The 23,491-nt window shown below is 37.5% G+C and overlaps 1 protein-coding gene across 2 annotated transcripts in view; it reads left to right on the forward strand.

Moving 5' to 3' along the window:
* EEA1 (early endosome antigen 1) overlaps positions 1–23,491 on the forward strand; it is a 134,171-nt gene that overhangs the window by 25,732 nt on the left and 84,948 nt on the right. The window contains exon 2 of one of the 2 annotated variants that reach the window (XM_066368647.1): positions 19,448–19,475. In XM_066368647.1, the coding sequence (XP_066224744.1) occupies positions 19,448–19,475 (28 nt within the window). Of the gene's footprint in view, positions 1–19,447; positions 19,541–23,491 lie in introns of both variants that reach the window. The other variant, XM_066368646.1, reaches the window with a different exon arrangement.

The following is a 23,491-nucleotide window of genomic DNA, read 5'->3' on the forward strand; positions in this document are numbered from 1 at the left end:
ATCACTATTTATTGACTCAAAATATCAGGTACTCTAAACTTGTTTATAAAATATGTAAATCAATTTTAACTATATTTTTGATGTCAGATATTTAAAGACTTATTCTTTTACTTAATATTGAGTTAATTAGTTTTAATAGTGTAGGTCTCTTACTGACTTGGTTGCTTTTTTTTTTCTTTTGACTTGGCTGCTTTTGAGAAGTAAATTACTTTTATGTAACTATTAATAACCAAGTAAGTTTTAGAGTTTTGAAAGTGTCCATAGAAAGCTAAGCATATATAGAGATTGGAACTATATTTAGGGTCCAAATGAATCATGGAATGAGAATTTTTCAGTTAAAAGGAACATGATCTTGGCCTGTGCCTGCAATTTATAAATGAAGAAGTTGAGATTAGAGAAATTAAGTGTCTTGATGGGTATCAGAGGGATGACCAAGAAATATTTTACGTAGTAGTATTCTCTCTAGATTATTGAATTGGGACCTGGGAAACCTAAGTTTTAATTATAACTCTACCATTTGATAGGGTGGTATCAGGTAAGCCAGTTATACTTTTTTGGAGTTAATTTCTTCATCTATGAAGTTATACAATTGTAGCATTATTTTTCAGATGCTTGATTTCTTATTTGCTTTTTTTTTTTTTTTTTTATCTTTCTGAAGCTGGAAACGGGGAGAGACAGTCAGACAGACTCCCGCATGCCCCGACCAGGATCCACCCGGCACGCCCACCAGGGGGCGACGCTCTGCCCTCCAGGGGGCGATGCTCTGCCCCTCTGGGGTGTCGCTCTGTTGTGACCAGAGCCACTCTAGCGCCTGGGGCAGAGGCCAAGGAGCCATCCCCAGCGCCCGGGCCATCCTTGCTCCAATGGAGCCTTGCTGTGGGAGAGGAAGAGAGAGACAGAGAGGAAGGAGAGGGGGAGGGGTGGAAAAGCAGATGGGCGCTTCTCCTGTGTGCCCTGGCCGGGAATCGAACCTGAGACCCCTGCACGCCAGGCCGACGCTCTACCACTGAGCCAACCGGCCAGGGCCTTATTTGCTTTTTGATATGCTTTCCAGCTTCTAATTTTGATTCTAGGTCTTTTTGCGGAGAGGTGCACCTAATAATGTGTCTATTTATAGTTTATCTACTAAATGCCAGGCACTGATTTAAACATTTTACATATGTTAACTCACAGCAGTTCTGTGAGGCTGACATTATTAGTTCTACTTTACAAATGGGAATTAGGGGCTTAGAAAGGTTAAATACATTTACAAAGTTTCTGAGTAGGTAAACTGGAACTTGAATTCAGGTCTTGGTGATTCTGTCTTCTAAATTCTGAATCACTGTTTCTAGTTTTAGGTAAACTTTTGTTTTTTGGAACACTTAACAGGCCCTGTTGAAAACAAGAGCCAATTGCATTTAGATAGATATATGCTTCTAACCCCCTTCTCTGGCATAGTGTAGTACGCTGTGTAGTAGATGGGGCACGAAAGACTTGATGTGCAGAAGTACACTGTGTACTGGTACCTGAGAAATTTTGGAGAGGCCCGGAATCAGATGCAACAGGGGCTATAGCTTCTTAGTGGCCAATTTGAGAGACAGATTGAATAGGGATTGCATTTGATTTAGCAATAGTAACTTAACAACATAGGTGACTATTTGCTTGCTCATTAAAGTTGTAGATGACTCTAGGTTAAGTGAAATTGCTCACATTTCAGAAAATTGTTCTCAGCTGAAAGCTGATATAAATGAGTTAGGGTTAAATGTGTAGTTTGTAAAGAAGCTTACCATTGTACACAATTTTATGATAGAAAAACATCTGTGGAATTACATGGTTTCATAAGTTTTCTAGGTCGGTGTCATATTATTGTAAAGGTCTATGTAAGCTTTCTGCTTCGGGATTTAATATTTATCAGGATATATTCAGTTTTTAGCAGAAAGTAGAGAAATTAGAAGGAACTCTGAAGACAAAAAAGTAATTAGCAAAAATGAATTATGAGACAATATTAAGGGTGTTATAGTGGAGATTGGAATGAGTATTTTCAATGTTGAAGATTTATAGCAAGCAGGAAAGGGCTTGAGACAAATTTTATATGAAGTTTGAGGCTGATAGTAATTGTTAAGATAAAGAGAGCAGAAGGTATAAAATGAAAAGTAGAAGGTTCCTCCACCTGTAATTATTTCTAATAGTTTCTTGTATATTTTTCCATGGTTTTTTGATGCATATGTTCATTAATATTATACAAATATAATTGTACTCTTCACATAAGTTTGAATTTTTTTACTTAATATAGTCCTGAGATCTTTTAGAATTAGTACTTTTAGACCTACCTCTAATTTTTTATTTTTATTAAGTACATTATAGTCAATTGTGAGGATTATCAAAATTTTTCTTTTTTTTAGTGAAAGGAGGGGAGGCAGAGACAAACTCCTGCATGCACCCTGATGGGGATCCACCTAGCAAGTCCGCTAGGGGATGATGCTTTGTCCATCTGAGGCCCTTGCTTTGTTGCAGATGGAGCCATTTTTTATCACCTGAGGTAGAGGCCATGGAGCCATACCCAGAGGCCAGGAACAACTTGCTCCAATTGAGCAGGAGGGGAGGCAAAGAGAGAGAGAGAGAGAAAGAGAGAGAGAGAGAGAGAGAGAGAGAGAGAAACAAGAGGGGGAGCGGTGGAGAAGCAGATGGGCGCTTCTGTGTGCCCTGACAGGGAATCAAACCCGGGACATCCACACTCCGGCCAATGCTCTACCACTGAGCCAACTAGCCAGGGCAAGATTATCAAAATTTAATCTATTGAAGGACATTTAGTTTGTTGCCAGTTATGTTATTACAAGACTGCAGTGAGCATGTGTGTACATATATAGGTGGCACTTTTGTGAATTTGTCCACTGGATAATTTAGCAGTGGTCTGAGAGTATGTGTATTTTTTTGTGTTTAGTTATACTCCCACTAACAATGTTTGAAAATGCTGGTTTTCCGCCACTATTTCTATCAATGATATTGTCAAAGAATAAAAACATATTGATTTTACTGTAATAGCCTGAAACCAGATTGCCAGATTGGCAGTTGGTCATTTAGTCTTCCAATTTATTTTAACCTAAAAAGTTAAAATGGAAAAGATGGAAAATAGAATTATGTAAATTTTAGAGTAGTTACATTAAGCCTTTTTTAATGTGTGGAAGCTATCATGTGCTGGTTAAATTCAAGTGGACACTTTTATTGTGTCCTTACTAGAAATTGTGATGAAATATCTCACTCTGTATAGGACTTCCATTCTCAAAAACAGTTCCTTTTTTTCTTGCATAGAGGAGAAATGACATCGCATCTACTGTATGTAATGGTATCTATTTTTGCATAACAAACTGCCCCCAAACTTTAGCTTTGGCTGAAAACATCCACTGTTTTATTTGCTCTAGATTCTGTAGATGAGCATTTTGTGTTAGCTTAGCTGAGTGGTTCTTCTGCTGGTCTTGGAGTTCCTCCTCCAGCTGGAGTTAATCAGTTGGTTTGATTTGGATGGCTATTCTAGGTGGCCCCACTCAGATTGCTGATTATATTTATTGGGCCACATGTGTCCAAGGCTGGCATGGGCTTGTATAGTGACAGAAGAGTTTCCAGCAAGAAGAGGGCAAATCCCATTATGCAAGCACTTTTCAAATCTTTGGATCTTGTTTGCTACTCTACTATCGTCAGCCAAGGCAAGTCCCATGGCCAGCCTAGAGTCCATGTGGAAGAGGATTACACAAGAGAATTACAAGGGCGTTAAAATATAGGTGTGAGTCATTGAGGGTTGTTACTGTAACAGTCTACAATAGACACCACTTTCTTTTTTCTTGTATTATAAGTAAATGTTACAAGGAAAGTGTAAATAAGAGACAACAGAATTTAAAGGACAGAATGTTGTTTTCTTATCTGAGGGGGGAGATGCAGGGAAGGTTTATGATGTCATTACCGTATTTCCCAATATATAAGTTGCTCCCGTGTATAAGACACACCTTAATTTTGGGGCCCAAAATTTGAAAAAAATGTATTACATAACGTTATTGAACTCAAGTTTTATTCATCATAAAATTCATACAACTCCTCATCACTGTCAAAACTCCCATCCATTAGCTTGTCCTCATCTGTGTCTGATGACAAATTACTATCTTCAACAGTGAGCACAAAAACAAGCATGAAGAAGTGGGAAATTCAAGTAAAAAAATCTACAACCACTGTATAAGATGCACCCAATTTTTAGACTCCAAATTTTTCTAAAAGGGTGCGTCTTGTACATGGGGAAATATGGTAAGTTAGAAAGATAGTGATTTTCAATGGTTTCATTACTTTTACACACATTGATGTTTTTCTGTAATGAATTTTTAAACATTAACCAGGGCTATTTGGTTACCATGAATTTCAGTGCATACTGAAAAGTCAGGATGAATGCTTTATTCTTTTCCTTTAATTACTAATTTTCAGAATAAGAGTTGGTATACCATTCTAGTAGTAATCAGTGAGGCTTAATTGTTTTTTGACTTTTTCCTTGGGAAAAGATAACTTTTAAATACTACTTTATGAACTCATGGATTTATATAGCAGTTTAGTGGCTTTAAATCAGTTGAGGTAAGTGCGAATTTTGATTTACAGATTGTCCCAGTTTAGCTAGTGGAAGTGCCTTTAAGGTGACTTTTGTCATTTTGAAAGGACCCTATTAATGTTTGATAGCTTCTTTGCTTTTTGTCATGCCCTGTCCTGGGTATATCGTATAAAATTTCTTCTCCAGGTCTGGAATCAGCCATTTCTCCAAAAAGTTCTGGTTTCTTTTAGTGGGGAATGGTATTTAGATATCACTGTCTGGGCACTTAAGGTGCTCATTGCTTCTGGGTTGTCATTACTTTAAGTGATAAGAATGTTAATATATTGAATATATATATGTGTGTGTATATATAATACACACACACAGCCACCCACATATAATTATATATAAAAATAAATATTTATATTTATAATATACATAAATAAATATTTGTACATATTTGTATATTATTTATATATATTTATATATAATATACTTTTATATATTTATATATAATACATTTATATATAAATATGGATATTAGTTTATAATGTATTTATATAATTTATATTATATAAATTATAAATATATAAATATATATTTATAAATTATTAAATTTTTATATTTATAATTTATATATAATTATATATAATAATTATATGTTAAGTACCATTTTTTAAGCTTTTGAGTGATAAGAATTAAAATAAATATATTTTAAATATTTAATATATATTTAAAGATATAGAAGCAAACAGAATAGTTCAAATTTATGATTATAAAATGGTCTTTACTTTGATTTTGAATTTTTATCTTTTTTATCTTATACTGAATTTCTTGGTTTGTTATATTAACAATTATTTTTTCTAAGAATATACATTAAATAGCTTTAAAATAACAATACTAATGTTACTGTTAAGATTACTAAGTGATTTTTACTTTAAAATTTTTTTTTCTTATACAATTTCTCATTAAGGCTATGTAGTTAAAATGCTGCATTTAAATCACTTGGAATAATTATTTTCTGTCCTCCTAACCACCAATTTGAGATTCAGTAAGGTTTTTAAAATTAAAAAATGATTTAAATTGTGATAACATAAAATTTATCATCTTCTTGAAAGTATACAATCCAGTGGCATTAAGTACTTTTATATTGTGCTACCATGACAACCATCTGTCTCCAGAGTGTTATCATCATCCTAAACTGAACCTCTATACCATTGAACAGTAACTCACAATTCCTCCTACCCCTAGCCTCTGGTAACTACTATTCTACTTTCTAGCTCCATGAATTTGATTACTCTAGGTACTGCATGGAGGTGGAGTTTTATACATATTGGTCCTTTTGTGGCTGGCTTATTTCACTTAGCATAATGCTTCCTAGGTTTATTCATGTTGTAGCATGTTTTAGAATTTCCTTCCTTTTAAAGGCTGAATAATACTCCATTACATGTATATACCACATTTTGTTTATCCATTCACCCATCCATGGACATTTAAGTTGTTTTATCTTTTAATTCTTATGCAGAATGCTGCTATGAAAATTGGTACGAATTGGTACAAATACCTATTCATGTTAGATTTTAATTGACTTTTTAATAAATGAGGATCATTATCAACTAAGTTAGAGAACATAACAGGAAAAAAATCAAACTCCCCTGGGATGGTAAAAGACAGATAAATGAAGGGTTTAATTTTGGATATGATTCATTTCAGGTGCTTGGGAAATCAGTTAGGAAGCAATTGGAAATGTGAGTGTAGCGGTATAGGGTGCTAATGTAGGTCTATCTTTTATAGTTGGGTAAGAGCTGATGGCACCTTGATCTAAGGTAGTGGCAAAGGAGATGGAGAAAAGATAGATTTAGAATTTATGTAGGCGACTGAATTAACTTGTTGTTTAGATATGAAGGTTAAGGAAGTGAGGTACTGCTTTGAATTTAGGCAAGATGGGTATGTGGTGTTTCTATAATTTGAGGTAGAGAATGCAGATGAGTGAAAGGTTTGTGAGAAAAGATGGTGAATTTGGTTTTGAAAAAGCTGACTTTAGGGTGCATTCAAGGCATTCAAATAGAGATATTTAGCAGGACAAGAAAATAGGAATTTGAAATTCAGCAGAGATCTGGATTAGATTTAGTTTTATTATTATCAGCATTGAGGGTTTAATTAAAATTAAAAGAGTAAATGTGATTACTTAGAGAGAGTATGAACTAATAGGTAAAGCATGGAAAGTCCTTGGGAAGCTCTAGAATGCTTTCCATGAAATTAAAAAAAAAAATTACCCTTCATAGTACTTGCCATTTGCAAATATACATTCTCATTTTATCTGTTACGTGGTAAGTTCTTAGCTCTCAGTGGTAGAAAAGGGGTAATGAGGGCCTTAAGAAATCCTTAGCTATCCATTTATATTACAAGGATCAGATAATGTATTTAAAGTGTTCTTCTCAAGGTCTGCATATAGTAGTTGGCTTTTCAAACATTGAATTTGTGAAAATCTTTCTAATTGGTTATTATAGTGGGCTGAGGATGAAATAGAATACCAAAATCACGGCTGAAAGTTACATTTTATAAAAAGTCCTTGTAGATGTCTTATAAATTCCCAAATTTTGAGGTTGTATATCACTTAATTGTTAATGCATTCTTTCCAGTTTTAGAAATACTTCTGTTAAAGTATGGAGTATGTATAGTATCCTACAACAATGTTTTTTCCCCAAAGAATTTTGCAAAGCAAAGATTCATTTTTAGTTAACTCTCCTTTTTCTGAAAATTAATTCATTATTAGCTCAACTTTGGCTGGTGTGACTTATTTGCTGTTTAGTTTCAGCTAGAGTATAGGTTATGCATTTACTTATTAAGCATTTATTATGGCTTTTCTGTGTTCAAAGACTGTTCTAGTTATATTTTGGTGAGCTTTATTGCTTTAAATTTAGTTAGAGATGAGGTTTTTTATCTTTATTAGCAATTAGTTGTGAAACTGATTTGAATAATTTTCACAGTGAAATATTTGCTCTTTTTTTTTTTTTAAAAAAAATGTATTTATTGATTTTAGAGAGACAGGAAAGGGGTGTGGTGGGGGGAGAGAGACAGAAACATCCATCTGTTTCTATATGTGCCCTGATCGGAGACCAAACCTGCAACCTTTGTCTCTCTGGATGGTGCTCTAATTAATTGAACTACCCTGTTAGGGCTGTTTGCTCCTTCTTGCTTGATCTTCTCTAGAATGAAATCATATGTGGAGCTGGGGATGAAGGAATATGTTGAGAATTTGGAAGCTGTGACTTAGTATATCTCCAAATATTAGAAAAACTTTGGTTACTCATCTATAAATATTTATGTTACTAGATGTTTGTTTTGTTTCTGTTTTTTTTTTTTCTTTCTCTACTGTTAGATTTAGTGACTGAATTGCAGGACACAGCTATTGGTTACTTTGGATTACAGCAGTGCAATTGTAGATTATTTAATTGTATTCAGTGTACAACTAATCTGAATAGGTAAATTGAGTATTTCAAAGAAACTTCATGTTGTTAAAACTTATACGATAGTGATATTTTCTTTCAAGGTACAGTAAATAAATGATAACTTAAAAAAAACACCAGTCTTGTTTTCTTAGTTATTTGCCTCCATTTTTTCTTCTTCTTTTCTGTTTTTTTATTTGAATATATTGGAGTGACATGGTTTACAGAACCATACAGATTTCAAGTTTACAACTAAATAAAACGTTATCTGCACACTGCATCATGTGTCCATCACCCTAAGACAAGTTTTTTTCTGTTCCCACTCCCCCACCCCCTTTTCCCGCATTCACATACCCCCACCCCCTTTCCCTCTGGCTATCACCACAATGTTGTCTGTGACTGTGTGTTACATATATGTGTGTATATTTTTCTCTTATCCCTTCATCTTCTTTCAGTCAAACTCTTCAATCCTCTTCCCCTCTGATAGCTGTCAGTCTGTTCCATGTATCTATTCTCTGTTTCTATTTTGTCAGTTTATTTTGTTCATTAGATTCCACATATTAAGTAAGATCAGGTAGTATATGTCTTTCTCTGACAGGCTTATTCACTAAGCATAATAATCTCCAGGTCCATTAATGCTGTTGCAAATAGTAAGATTTCCTCTTTTTTTTTTTTTTTTTTAAACAACTGAGTAGTATTCCACTGTACAATAAATGTACCACAACTTTTTTATCCATGCATCTACTGATGGACACTTGGGCTGATTCTAGCTCTTGGTTATTGTAATAATACTGCAGTAAACATAGGGGTACATGTATTCTTTCACATTAGTGTTTTGAGTTTCTTTGGCTATATTCCCAGAAGTGGGATCGCTGGGTCAAAAGGCAATTTCATTTTTAATTTTTTTGAGGAAATTCCATACTGTGTGCCACAGTGGCTACACCAGTCTGTGTTCCCACCAACAGTACAAGAGGGTTCCTTTTCTCCACATACTCACCAGCAGTTGTTTGTTGATTTTCTTTTCTTTTATTATTTTTTTGACAGAGACACAGAGAGAGTCAGAGAGAGGGACAGATAGGGAGAGACAGACAAGAGGGGAGAGAGATGAGAATAATCAATTCTTCGTTGTGGCACCTTAGTTGTCCATTGATGGCTTTCTTATATGTGCTTTGACGGAGCACAGGGGGAGGGGGAGGCACTACAGCAGAGTGAGTGACCCCTTGCTCAAGCTAGTGACTTTGGGCTCTAACCAGCAACCTTGGGCTTCAAGCCAGGGACCTTTGGGCTTAAGCCAGCGACAGTGGTGTCATGTCTGTGATCCCACACTCAAGCCAGTGACCCTGTGCTCAAGCTGAATGAGCCTGTGCTCAAGCTGGCGACCTAAGAGTTTCGACCTGGGTCCTCCACATCCCAGTCCGATGCTCTACTCCAGGGGTCCCCAAACTACAGCCCACGGGCCGCATGCGGCCCCTTGAGGCCATTTATCTGGCCCCCAGTGCACTTCTGGAAGGGGCACCTCTTTCATTGGTGGCATCTGCATCCTGTGCTCCTGGAGTACTGTATGTGGCAGCGCCACAAAGCGCAGCATTGCTCAGGTACAATACTATTGATACTTCCAGTGATGCGGGACTCACGCCTCACGGCTCTGGAAGTGTGTCATATCACTTGTTATGGCTAGCAGTGACAAATATGGAACCAGACATTGACCATCTCATTAGCTAAAAGCAGGCCCATAGTTTCCATTGAAATACTGGTCAGTTTGTTGATTTAAATTTACTTGTTCTTTATTTTAAATATTGTATTTGTTTCCGTTTTGTTTTTTTACTTTAAAATAAGATATGTGCACTGTGCATAGGGATTTGTTCATAGTTTTTATAGTCCGGCCCTCCAATGGTCTGAGGGACAGTGAACTGGCCCCCTGTGTAAAAAGTTTGGGGACCCCTGCTCTATCCACTGTGTCACTGCCTGGTCAGGCTTGTTTGTTGATTTATTGATGATAGCCATTCTGACATGTATGAGGTGGTATATCACTGTGGTTTTAGTTTGCATCTTTCTGATGATTGGTAACATTGACTAATTTTTTCATATATCCATTGGCCATTTGTATGTCCTCTTTGGAGAAATGTCTTTTCAGGTCTTTTGCCCATATTTTACTTTGGTTGTTTGTCTCTTGGTTTTGAGTTGTTTCTTATCTGTTTTGGAAATTAACCCCTTATCAGATGTATCATTGGCAACTATGTTCTCTTATTCCTTGGGTTCCATTTTTATTTTGTTGATTGATTATTTTGCTGTACAAAATATTTTTAGTTTGATGTAATCTCATTTGTTTATTTTTTCCTTTGTTTCCAAGATATATTGGCAAAAATAGTGCTACAAGAAATATCTGAGAGTTTTATTCTTAGGAGAGTTAATGCCTATTTTATTCTAGGATTTTTATGGTTTTGCGGACTTACGTTTAAATCTTTTATTCATTATTTTAAAGATTTTATTTTGTTGATTTTACAAAGAGAGGAGAAGGGGGGGAGTGAGAAGTATTGACTCACAGTTGCTTTACTTTAGTTGTTCATTACTTGTTGCTTGTCGTTAGGTGCCTTCACCAGGCAATCCCAGGGTTTTATACCAGGGATCTCAGTGTTTCAGGTTTATACTCTGTCCACTGTGCCCCTGCAGGCCAGGCTTTTAACTATTTTGAGTTTATTCTTGTGTGTGGTGTAAGTTTATAGTCTAGTTTCATTTCTTTTTATATATCTGTCCAATTATTCCAGCATCATTTATTGACCATATAGGCATGATCAGGTTCTTTTTGTTTGTTTTATTTTTTAATTTTTTATTTTTAAAAAAATATTTTTCTAAAGTTAGAAGTGGGGAGGCAGTCAGACAGACTCCCGCATGTGCCCAACCGGGATCCACCCGATATGCCCACCAGGAGGTGATGCTCTGCCCATCTGGGGCATTGTTCCATTGTGGCCAGGGCCATTTTAACGCCTGAGGTGGTGGCCATGGATCTGTCCTCAGTGCCCAGGCCAACTTTGCTTCAATGGAGCCTTGGCTGGGGGAGGGGAAGAGAGAGAGAGAGAGGAAGGAGAGGGGGAAGGGTGGAGAAGCAGATGGGCGCTTCTTCTGTGTGCTCTGACTAGGAATTGAACCCGGGACTTCCACACACCAGGCCGACGCTTTACCGCTGAGCCAACCAGCCAGGGCCTAGGCATGGTCAGTTTTTGAGTTCTGTATTCTGTTTCATGGGTCTATATGCCTGTTCTTGTGCCAGTTCCATGATGTTTTGGTTACTGTGGCCTTTATAGTATATAGTTTGATATCAGGTAGTATGATACTTCCAAAATTTTCTTTCTTGAGATTGCTGAGGCTACTTGGGGTCATCTGTGGTTCTGTATACATTTTTGGGATATATGTTCTGGATCTGTGAAATATGACATTGGTATTTTAATAGGAATTGCATTGAATCTTTAGATTGGTTTGGGTAATATGGACATTTTAATGATGTTAATTCTTGCTACCATGCACATGGTTTATGCTTCCACTTATTTGTATCTTCTTTAATATCTTTCTTTAACCTTACAATTTTCTGAGTATTTGCCTCCTTGGTTAAATTTATTTGTAAGTACCTTACTATTATTTTTTGTTTCAATAGTAAATTGGATTATTTCCTTAATTTCTATTTCTGATAGTCAATTAGTGGTGCGTAAAAATTCAACTGATTTCTGGGCATTTATTTTGTATCTTGCTACTTTAGTGAATTCAGTTATCAATTCTAGTAGGTTTTTGGTGGAATCTTTAGGGTTTTCTGCATATTGTATCGTATCATCTGCAAATAATAATAGTCTTATATCTTCTTTTCTAATTTGGATGCCTTTTATTTCTTCTTCTTTTCTGATAACTGTGACTAGGGCTTCCAGTACTATGTTGAATAGGAGTGGTGAAAGTGGACCTCCCTGTCTTGTTCCCAATCTTAAGGAAAACACTTGTAGCTTATGCCCGTTGAGTGTGATGTTGCCTGTAGGTTTGTCATATGTAGCCTTTATTATGCTGAGGTATGATCCCTCTATTCTCACTTCTCTGAGAGTTTTCAGTATAAATGTGTGCTGGGTTTTATCAAATGCTTTTTCTGCATTTACTGATATGATCATGTGGTTTTTATCCTTCATTTTTTAATGTGATTATCATATTTATTGATTTGTGAATATTGTACCAACTGTGCATTCCCTGAATAAATCCCACTTGATCATAGTGTATGATCTTTTTACTGTATTGCTGGATTCTCTTTGCTAATATTTTGTCTAGGATTTTAGCATCCATGTTTATGAGGGATATTGACCTATAATTTTCTTTCTTTGTAGTGTCTTTGTCTGATTTTGGGATTAGGATAATACTGTCCTTGTAAAAGAATCTTGGGAGTCTTCCCTCTTCCTGAATTTATTTGGAATGGGTGATAGTTCTTTGAATGTTAGGTAAAATTCGCCTGTGAAGCCGTGCAGTCCAGGACTGTTGTTTGCTGGTAGTTTTTTTGATTATTGCTTGATTTCATTTGTTGTAATTGGTCTATTCAACTCTTCTGTTTCTTCCTGATTCAGTTTTGGAAGAGTGTATGTTTCGAGGAATTTACCCATTTTTTCTTAGTTTTTTGGCACATAGTTGTTCATAATATTTTCTTATAATTCTTTGTATTTCTGGGTGTCAACTGTTCTCTTTCATTTCTGATTTTATTTGGATCCTGTCTTTTTTGTTTGTTTGTTTGTTTGTTTGTTTGTTTTTTCCCGAAGCTGGAAACGGGGAGAGACAGTCAGATAGACTCCCGCATGGGCCCACCGGGATCCACCCAGCACGCCCTCCAGGGGCGACGCTCTGCCCACCAAGAGGCGATGCTCTGTTCCTCAGGCGCGTCGCTCTGCCGTGACCAGAGCCACTCTAGTGCCTGGGGCAGAGGCCAAGGAGCCATCCCCAGCGCCCGGGCCATCTTTGCTCCAATGGAGCCTTGGCTGCGGGAGGGGAAGAGAGAGACAGAGAGGAAGGAGGGGGGGGTGGAGAAGCAAATGGGCGCTTCTCCTATGTGCCCTGGCCGGGAATCGAACCCAGGTCCCCCGCACGCCAGGCCAACGCTCTACCGCTGAGCCAACCGGCCAGGGCCAGGGCCAGGGCCTATTCTTGATGAATCTGTTCAAGGTTCATCAATCTTGTTTATCTTTTCAAAGAACCAGTTTTTGGTTTCATTGATATTTTGTATTTTTTTATTTTTTATTTTTATTTTAGTCTCTATGTTATTTATTTCTGCTCTAAGTTTTACTATTTTCTTTTTTGGGCTTTGTTGTTATTTTTGTAGTTATTTTAGGTGTGGGGTTAGATTGTTTATTTGAAATTTTTCTTGCTTCTTGAGGTAGGCCTGTAATGCTATGAACTTCCTTCTCAGGACTGCTTTCACTGTATCCCATAGATTTGGGCTTGTTGTGTGTTTTCAGATAGCTTCTGATTTCTTTCTTGATCTCATTGTTAACTCATTTAAATTTTAATAACATGTTATTCAGCCTCCAAGTGTTTAAATATTTTTCATTTTTCATTGTAACTAATTTCTGTTTTCATACCATTGTAGTCAGAGAAGATGCTTGATATGATTTCAATCTTCTTGAATTTATTGAGACTTTATTTTGTACCCTAAATACTGATTTATCTTTGAGAATGCTCCATGTGCACTGAGAACAATGTATGTTCTGCTGCTTTGGGACAAAATGTTCTGTAGATAACAATTAAATCCATCTGATTCAGTGTGTTGTTTAAGGTTGCTGTTGCCTTACTGATTTTCTGTCTGAAAGATCTATCCCTTGGTGTCAGTGAGGTGTTCAAATCCACTTCTGTGACTGTATCATTGTCAATCTCTCCTTTAATGTCCTCCAAGATTTTCTTTATATGTTTAGGTACTCCTATGTTAGATGTGTATATGTTTATAAGGGTTATATCTCCTTGTTGGATCAACCTTTTTAGTATTATGTAGTGACCTTTCTGTCTCTTGTTATGGCCTTTGTTTTGTAGTCTATTTTGTATGGTATTAAGTATTGCTGTACCCCAGCTTTTAAAAAAATTTCCATTTGCATAGAATTCTTTTCTATCCCTGCACTTTCAGTATGTGTGTATCTTTTGATCTGAGGTGGGTTTCATGTAGACAATATATATGTGGGTCATGTTTTCTTATCCATTTGGTTACCCTATGCCTTTTGATGGGAGTATTTAATTCATTTACATTTAAAGTTATTATTGATAGGTCTTATTTATTACCATTCTATTCTTTTTTTTTCTTTTTTCTTTTTCTTGTATTTTTTTGAATTGAGAAGTGGGGAGGCAGAGAGAGACTCCCACATGCGCCTGGCTGGGATCCACCTGGCAAGCTCACTAGGGGGCGACAAGCCACCCATCTGGGGTGTTGCTTTGTTGCAACCGGAGACATTCTAGCACCTGAGGCAGGGGCCATGGAGCTATCCTCAGTGCCTTTAGTGCCCAGGCCAACTTTGCTCCAGTGGAGCCTTGGCTGTGGGAAGGGAAGAGAGATATAGAGAGAAAGGAGAGGGAAGGATGGAGAAGCAGATGGGTGCTTCTTCTGTGTGCCTTGGTCGGGAATCAAACCCAGGACATCTACACTCTGGGCCGATGCTCTACCACTGAGCCAACAGGCCAGGGCCACCATTTTATTCCTTATGCCTATGTTCCTTTCTCTCATTTTCTTTTATTCCTTCCTCTTCTTAAAGCAGGATCTTTAACATTGCTTGCAATACTGATAAGTGATAGCCTTGCTGGATAGAGTACTTTTGGTTGTAGGTCCTTGCTTTTCATCACTTTGTATATTTCATACCAGTACCTTCTGGCTTGAAGTGTTTCTTCTGAACAATTAGCTGACAGCCTAATGGGGGTTCCGGTGTAGGTAACTAGCTTTGCCTTCTTTTACGATTCTCGGTCTTTAAACTTTGCCATTTGAATTATGATGTGTCATGATGTGGTCCTCTTTGGCTTCATCTTGATTGGGACTTTCTTGTCGTCCTGAACTTGGGTGACATTTTCCTTCACCAGGTTAGGAAATTTTCAGCCATCAATATCTTCAAACAGGTTCTCTATTCTTTGCTCACTCTCTTCTCCTTTTGGTACCCTTATGATGCAGAGATGTTATATCCTAGATATCCCTTAGACTTTTCTCTTTTTTTAAAAATTCTCTCTTTTTTTTTTTTTTTTTGATGCTCTTCTTGGGTGCTTACTGTTATCTTGTCCTCTAAATCACTGATTCAATTCACTTATCTGATCTGCTGTTGATATTTTCTAGTATATTCCTTCTGTTGTATTCTGCATTTCTGATATTCTTTATTTCAGAGTGGTTCTTTTTTATGGTTTCTGTGTCCTTTTTAATGTTTGCTATCTCTTTGTTTAAGTTTCACTAAGATCATTTATTCTTCCTCTAAGGTCCTTGAACATCCTTATAACCATTGTTTTAAACTCTGCATCTGGTATTTTTGTTGTTTCTGTTTCATTTTCTTTTTGGGGGACTCCTCTTGTTTTTTCATTTGGAATACATTTCTTTGTCTCTTCATTTTGACTCTATGTATTATTAGGCTGATCTTCTATGACTCCCAAGCTTGTTATGATGGCTTTATGATATAGGTGTCTTTTTGGGCTCAGTAGCACAATCTTTCAGATCATCTGTGCTTGGTGCTCCAGGAATGTTTCTTGTGGGTTATGTATACCTGCTTGTTGTAGGTGAGTCTTGGATGCTGTTGTCCCTTTCATGGGTGGGGCTATCCTTCAGACTGACTGACTGTAAGGATAAACCTTAATTATTGTATATGAGTTGCTCTGTAGGGGCTGCACCCTGAGGTCGAGTTGTTCCCAGCAGGGTCTGATGCCTGCCAGAATACTCCTTTGGGTTTTCCATGTTTGTGGCTAGTTTGGTCAGGCTCTGGTGTGTTTTGAAGCCAACCACTGGTTGTGTTGGTTCTGGGTCTACTTGGGTGAGGTTCACGTACAGGTTAATGTCAGACATTGTGTGTAACTGGACTTGGGCTACCTATATGGAGTTACCTCACTAGTCACTGTTTATCTACTGGGGTGGGTGTGCATGGAGGGACCAATTTATCTACAAGGGTCGACTTACTCTGGCTTAGAGCTGGGGACAGATCTATAAAAGTTCTGAGACTCCCTGAGTTCCACCTTCACCTAGCAGCAACTCCCTCTGAGGTTACCTGGTCTTCCTCCAGAGTCTTCTGAAAAAATACTGTAATGTGAGCCCAAGTTGGCCATGATCCACAGACCCTTTCACAGGTCAGAGCTCAGTAGGGCAGGATGAACATGGTTGGGAAGACAAGGCTAGTGGTTAGGAACTCAATGAAGGGAAAGTAGCCCCTAGTCTAGAGCCAAAACACTCAGTCTCTTCCAAAGTCTCCAACTCTAGTTCTCCTAATGGGAGCATACTGCAGGTTCAGGTTGGGTGAATTCAACTTCCTCTCTACAGGAACAAGCTCAGTAGGGCCAAGTTACTGGGGCTAGATGGGACAGATCAAAAGAGTTTTACATTGGTGGTGGTGCTGCTAAGCCTGCAGGAGGGGGCCAAGCAATTCTTCTTGAGGGAGACACATTCCAAATGTCCTATGGAACTGAGCTGAGTAAGGCAGGGCCACCCAGACTCGGGGAGTGGATCCAAATAGTCTTCTGGTAGAAGTTGTGCCCGCAAGCCTATAGGGAAGGGGTGGGCACTTCTTAGACTTTCTAGGATAGTGTTGGCTGAGCTCAAAGGGGAAATAGGAGTGGTCCCCTTGTGATGTAACCACACAACTCAGCACCCGATCATCTGATTTTCAAACTAAAGCCTCCCTGGAAGAAGGTGCTCCCAAAGTCCCAGCTCTGTGTGGCACTCTAATCCCCCTGTGTGAACTCAGCAGTGTGGGCCACAGAGTGGTAGCACAGCCAGGTAATTCAACAAGTGGGGGATGGTGCCATCTGTGTGTTCAAGGTAGGGAAGAATAGTTCCCTTTCCAGAGCTACACAGTTCAGTCTCTGCCAAGAGCTTCTCCAGAAAAGAGCACCCCAAAGTTCCCTGCTGGGTGCTGCCAGCAGCTCCTATTATAGGACGCAAACACAACAAAGTGGTGTCACCAACGGTTAGAGAACTGGGCAGGGTACTCCCCAGGCCAGTGCTGTAACAATAGGAGTGCTCAACTCTAGGAACATGGCATCTGGGTCTCTAGCGGACTCTCTTCTCTTCCAAGAAGACTGAATACTGGCCCTGGCCGGTTGGCTCAGTGGTAGAGCGTCAGCCTGGCGTGCAGGAGTCCCGGGTTCAATTCCCAGCCAGGGCACACAGGAGAAGCACCCATCTGCTTCTCCACCCCTCCCCCTCTCCTTCCTCTCTGTCTCTCTCTTCCCCTCCCACAGCCAAGGCTCCATTGGAGCAAAGTTGGCCCGGGTGCTGAGGATGACTCTGTGGCCTCTGCCTCAGGCACTAGAATGGCTCTGGTTTTAACAAAGCGACACCCCAGATGGGATGAGCATCGCCCCCTGGTGGGCGTGCTGGGTGGATCCTGGTCGGGCTCATGTGGGAGTCTGTCTGACTGCCTCCCCGTTTCCAACTTCAGAAAAATACAAAAAAAAAAAAAAAAAAAAAAAAAGACTGAATCCTGCTGATTATCATCACCCCATGCTATATGCAGGCTCCTTTTCCCATTTCTGTTGCTCTGGGTTTGGTATCCCTGCATGTGGTTGAGACCCCACACTCCTGGGGGGAGGAAGTCTTGTAGCCAAAATATTTCTCCAGGTTCTAAGCCACTGCAGGTGGGTGTGGAGACCAGCCCTTTCCGTGTCTCTGTCCTTCTTACCAGTCTCTATGAAGCTTCTGTAAATCTTTGGTTATAATACCTTTGTCCTGTTGTCCTTCCGTTTGTTATTCAGGTTAATTGCTCTATCATTTAACTGTAAATTCAGTTTGGTGCTGGGAGCAGGTGAGTGTAGCTTCCACCTACTCTGTAGCCATGTTGGAATCCTCAAAATGGTAACATTTTTGTTTGCTTGAATTTTGTCCAGTAAAGTACTGTTATTTCCTCAAAATTTGTAGTATTTTATAGCAATAAACCTCTGTTTACAGAGGTTAGTCCTGCTTTATATCAATTATGTAGTTTTTGATAGTATGAATGTTTTTATATTACTAACAATCTAGGGTAGCCTATTTGTTGCAGTTATCTTATTTGGTTTAAATTAATACCTTAAATACCTCTTGGACTTATTTAGGTCTTTTAATAGGATTATTTTAAGCACATTTTCAAAAGGGTATTTTTTTGTGGTGGTAATAGGATTATCACAGGATGTTTGTGTGTTGAGGCAAATGTGTAGTGAATAGTTCTAGATCTTGAGTGTTTGAAGTGCATTTTATTGAATGTCCAGTAGAAAAGTAGTATAAATGATTAAAAGCCAGACTGCTTGAACTGAAATCCTTTTTTCCATTTATTAGCCATGTGATTTTGGGCAAGTCTACCTTGGTTCTCTCTTGTTAAACTGAGAATGACAGTATGTACCGTAACTGTTTTTTGATAAGGTTCATTGAGTTAGCCCTTGTTCTTTGAATCTGTCTTGTTGCTTAGTGTTTTAATAGATTTCCAACTCCTTTAAGGTAACTCCTAGATACTAATGAGTGACAATGTTAGATAATAAAGATTACAGGGGGAAAAAAGAACTTTTAACCCTACCAACTATATCTTTGGTGATGGAACATCAGGTATTGGAGACAGATTTGTAATGGTTGTCATCGATGGTGGATGGATGGATGACTAGATAATGTGATCTGTATTGGTCTTTTTTGCACCTCTCAAATCATTGTAGTTTAGTTGGTGTAGTAGAGAGGGCAATGCAAGAGCAAGCAGAAGATCAGTATTTTAGTTCTCCTTCTTTCTGATTTTTTTACATATTATCTTGAGAAGTCCTTTAGCTGCTGTGTATCTGTTTTCTCATCTGTGTCTTGCCAATCAGAGATGTCATTATGATTAAATAAGATGTTCTGTGAAAGTAAGTTGTAACTATAAAGCACTTTATCCACAAATGAAACTTGTATTAATTCAAAAAGACTGATGCCCTGGCCGGATAGCTCTGTTGGTTGTCCTGAAGCACAGAGGTTGGCGGTTTGATTCCTAGTCAGGACACACACAGAACAGATGTTCCTGTCTCTCTCTCTGTCCCTTCTTCTCTCACTAAAATCAATGAAAAAAAAAAAAAAAGACTGAAAATGAGATAATGCATACAGAGATCTTTATACAATATTAGATATAGTCCATTTTCAATAAAGAATAGCTACTAGTGCTGTTTGTTATTTAAAACACATCTACTTATGTATATGCTTAGACCTGTTTATTATTTAAGTTATTAAATAGTTTATGAATATATTATTAATATCTGCTTTGACTCTTCCCTACTTCTGTTTATGTTTCAGACTCCTGGGAGAGTTGGCTCTCAAGGTTCTGATTTAGATTCATCAGCAGCTCCAATTAACACAGTGGATGTCAATAATGAAAGCTCTTCAGAGGTATGAAAAATAATAATTTGGCAGTAAAACTCAATACTGTTTATGAGGAAATAGCAAATATTTGAAATAATAAATGATAATTTAAAGTTTCATGAGAAAAGTTATGTTTTTCTTACAAATGAATGCAACTTTTGAATAATACTTGAGGATATATACTGGTTCTTAGTTGTGAAAATGAGAAAATAGATGTTAAGACTGAAAAATAGCCTTGGTTGGATAGCTCGGTTGGTTAGAGCACTGTACTGAAGCAGAGGCTGATGGTTTGATCCCCAGTCAGGGCACATACAGGAACTGATGCTTCTGTCTCTCTTCTTTCTGCTCTTCCCCTTCCTGTCTCCAAAATCAGTAAAATAAACTTTTTTAAAAGTTTTTTTTAAAAATTTATTCATTTTAGGAGAGAGAGAGAGAAAGAGAGAGAGAGGGAAGGGGGGAAGGAGCAGGAAGCATCAACTCCCTTGACCAGACAAAGCCCAGGGTTTCGAACTGGCGATCTCAGCATTCTAGGTAGATGCTTTATCCACTGTGCCACCACAGGCCAGGCATAAACATTAAAAAAAAAAAAAAGACTGAAAAATAGTATTGATAATTTGTCTTTAATGTTAATGTCATCTTTTTCTCTCTTTTTTTTTTTTTTTTTTTTTTTTTTTTTTTTTGTTAGTGAGAGAGACAGAGAGAGGGGCAGATAGGGATAGACAGACAGGAAGGGAGAGAGATGAAAAACATCAGTTCTTCATTGGGGCACTTTAGTTGTTAATTGATTACTTTCTCATACATGCCTTGACTTGGGGGCTGTAACTGAGCCAGTGACCCCTTGCTAAAGCCAGTGACCTTGGGCTTCAAACCAGTGACCTTTAAGCTCAAGCCAGCAAACATGGGGTCATTCCTATGATCCCACATTCAAGCTAGTGACCCTGTGCTCAAGCTGGTCAGCCTGCGCTCAAGCCATCAATCTTGGGTTTTTGAACCTGGGTCCTTTGCGTTCCAGGCCAACACTCTATCCTTGCACCACTGCCTGGACAGGCAATGCTAATAATGTCATCTTAACTTAATAAAGATTTAAAATCTGTTGATAAAGCATTTTCAGTTTGTAAGTATGTGTTTATATTGTTATGAACTAAGCTATTGAAAGATTAGATTTGCTGTCTTCATTTATAACTTTGTAAGACCTTTTATCTTTGCTGGCTTATTAAAAATTAATGAAGAAAATAAATCTAAAAATGAAATAACAAATTTTTAAGAAATTAGCGTTAGTAGTTGCTTTATTATAATTATTAATAAATTATTATTTTTAAATTCTTATTTATTGATTTTAGAGAGAGGAGATAGAGAGAGAGTGGTGGTAGGGGGGAGAAACGGGAAGCATCAGGCCATAGTAGTTGCTTCTTGTATGTGCCTTGACTGGGCAAGCCTGGGGTTTTGAACTGGGGACCTCAGTATTATAGGTCACCACTTTATCTACTGCACCATCACAGGTCAGGCCATAATTATTTTTTTAAACAAATAATATTTACACATTATAGAGAAAGGATATAGGAAAGAGAAGAACATAAAACCACCCATAGTACTGTCCCTAAGACAGTATTCTGCTCTGATAGTTTTTGTTACTTGCTCCTTTCTGGGTCCAATGTTCGACCTCTCTTGTCCTCATTATTTTGTTCTCCCCTTCCTTACCTCTTGGTTAATGAATCTCTCTTGTGTGTTTTTGGGTATATTTCTCTTTCAAACCATTTACCTCTGTTTTTTCCTCTCTGACCATCTGACTCTTCATCTGTCTTTGTGTATATTAACCATAATATTTTACAAGATTGGAGAGTGAGAAGAAAAGTATCAGATGAACTTCATTAAGAATAAGTTTAAAGAAATGTCTTTAAGAAAAATGATCCAAATTGCATTCTTGATATGATGAGTTTAAAGTGCTCAGTTGTAATCCTGAAAAGAAATCTGTTCACAATTGTTGATCTCAGTCAGACTGAAAAGAGCATCTCTAATCGGTAGTGATTTTATAATCACTATAGTATTATAGTAAGTAGTACCGGGTAATCTTGCTATATTTTCTTTTTATGGTCATTTTCCTACTTTCTGAGATAGCTGTTCTCTCTTCTCTATCTTGAAGTCTCTCATATGTCTTGTCCTATTCCCACTTTCCTCAGTTACCTGCTATATTATTGAGAAAATAGGACCATTAAATGAAATGTTCTCATTTTCTCTCCAAAGCTATGCTTGCACCTGTGTCATCTTTTCCTACCAAATTTCAATTCTTTCTCTTGTGCACTGGATTCTATTCTCTTTCATATTCTCAGTTTATCTCTTTCCCTCCTGCCACTTTAATTTTTACCTAGTCATGAATTATTACCATCAGCATATAAAGACTACTCTAAAGGTGCCACTAACCTGGGACTCCCTTAAATTAAGTTCTGTGCTTAAAATTCTTCAGATTACACAATAACATAAATTCCAACTACTAATCTAACTTGAGGGTTATTGGTGATTATGAATTCTCAGGGGAAGTTGTTTTATCCATGTGTCCAGTGCTAAGGTACAGAGTTGTCAAGGTCTCAGTTGATATCCTCTCTCTCTCTCAATCTTTCAGTCTCTCAGTTTCTGTCTTAGGTTTGTTTCCCTTTTACGAGGCTGGCTTCCCACTTTGAGCAAACTCTAGGTTTTAACATTGTGCCTTTCACAGCTATCTAAATGGAATTTGAAATATCATGGTCTCTAGGATTTTAAAGAAATAGTGATAAATAAAAGAATAGCTTGCTTTGATATTTATTAATATCATGTTTTATATTTTACTGTATATATTATATATAAGGTCTACCGGAAAGTTCTGTTTCTATCATAACAAGTTTTGACACGTAAGCGCATGTTTATTTGGCGCATGTGTGCCTCTCTATTTTTATCATTTAATGTATACATACTGACATACCAAATTAACTAAAACAAAGTTGATTCACGTTAGTCTTATGTGTGAAGCGATAGTGTACCCACGGCTACTGATAAAGTTCATTTACGCCACTGTAATTTTTATGAATTTCAACAAGGAAGAAATGCTACAGAAGCATGTCTGTCGCATCCACCATATTCCCCGGACTTAGCACCCTCTGACTATCACTTGTTTTTGTCCTTACAAAATTTTTTGAAGGGCAAAAAATTCAAAAATGAAGAAGATATCAAACAAGCACTGGTTCAGTTTTTTGCATCAAAAGATAAAACATTTTTCAAAAATGGGACATACAAATTGCCCTCACACTGGCAAGAAATCATTAATAATAATGGTAATTATATTATTTAATAAAGTTTATTGACGGTAAGAAAAATTTGTGTTTTGTTTTATTCCAAAAACAGACAGAACTTGCCGGTAGACCTTATATAATATTGTCTTAGTCATGATAGGCTATTACAACAAAAGTGCCATAGACTGACTGGCTTAAACAACAGACATTTATTTCTCACACTTCTGGAGTCTGGGAAGTTCAGGATCAAACAAATCCTGGTGAGAGGCTGCTTCCTTGTTCATAGATGGCTGTCTCACATGGCCAAAGGGGTGAGAAAGCTCTTAGGTCTCTTTTATAAGCACACTAACCCCATTCATGAGGCCTCCTCACCCTCATGGTCTAATGAACTTCCAAAGGCCCAACCTCCTAATACCATCACATTGTGGGTGAGGATTTCAATATATTAATTATGAGGTACATAACATTCAGTTATAACAAATATGTAATATGTACAGTTATATAATATAATAACTGATATTTTATATCATTTAGTTGTTATCAGGATAATTGTTCAGGCTATTTAGTATACTGTCTTTCTAGAAACAGATGTTTTTGTTTACTTTTTGTTACTGGGCCTTAATTTCAGGCCTTACACCTCAGTCAGATATATGTGATGTGGATATTTTCTCTTGGTCTGTGAGTTGTTTTTCATTTTGTTAATGGTGTTTTTAAGGAG

This window comes from Saccopteryx leptura, chromosome 2 (assembly GCF_036850995.1).
Source record: "Saccopteryx leptura isolate mSacLep1 chromosome 2, mSacLep1_pri_phased_curated, whole genome shotgun sequence".
Taxonomy (NCBI): domain Eukaryota; kingdom Metazoa; phylum Chordata; class Mammalia; order Chiroptera; family Emballonuridae; genus Saccopteryx; species Saccopteryx leptura.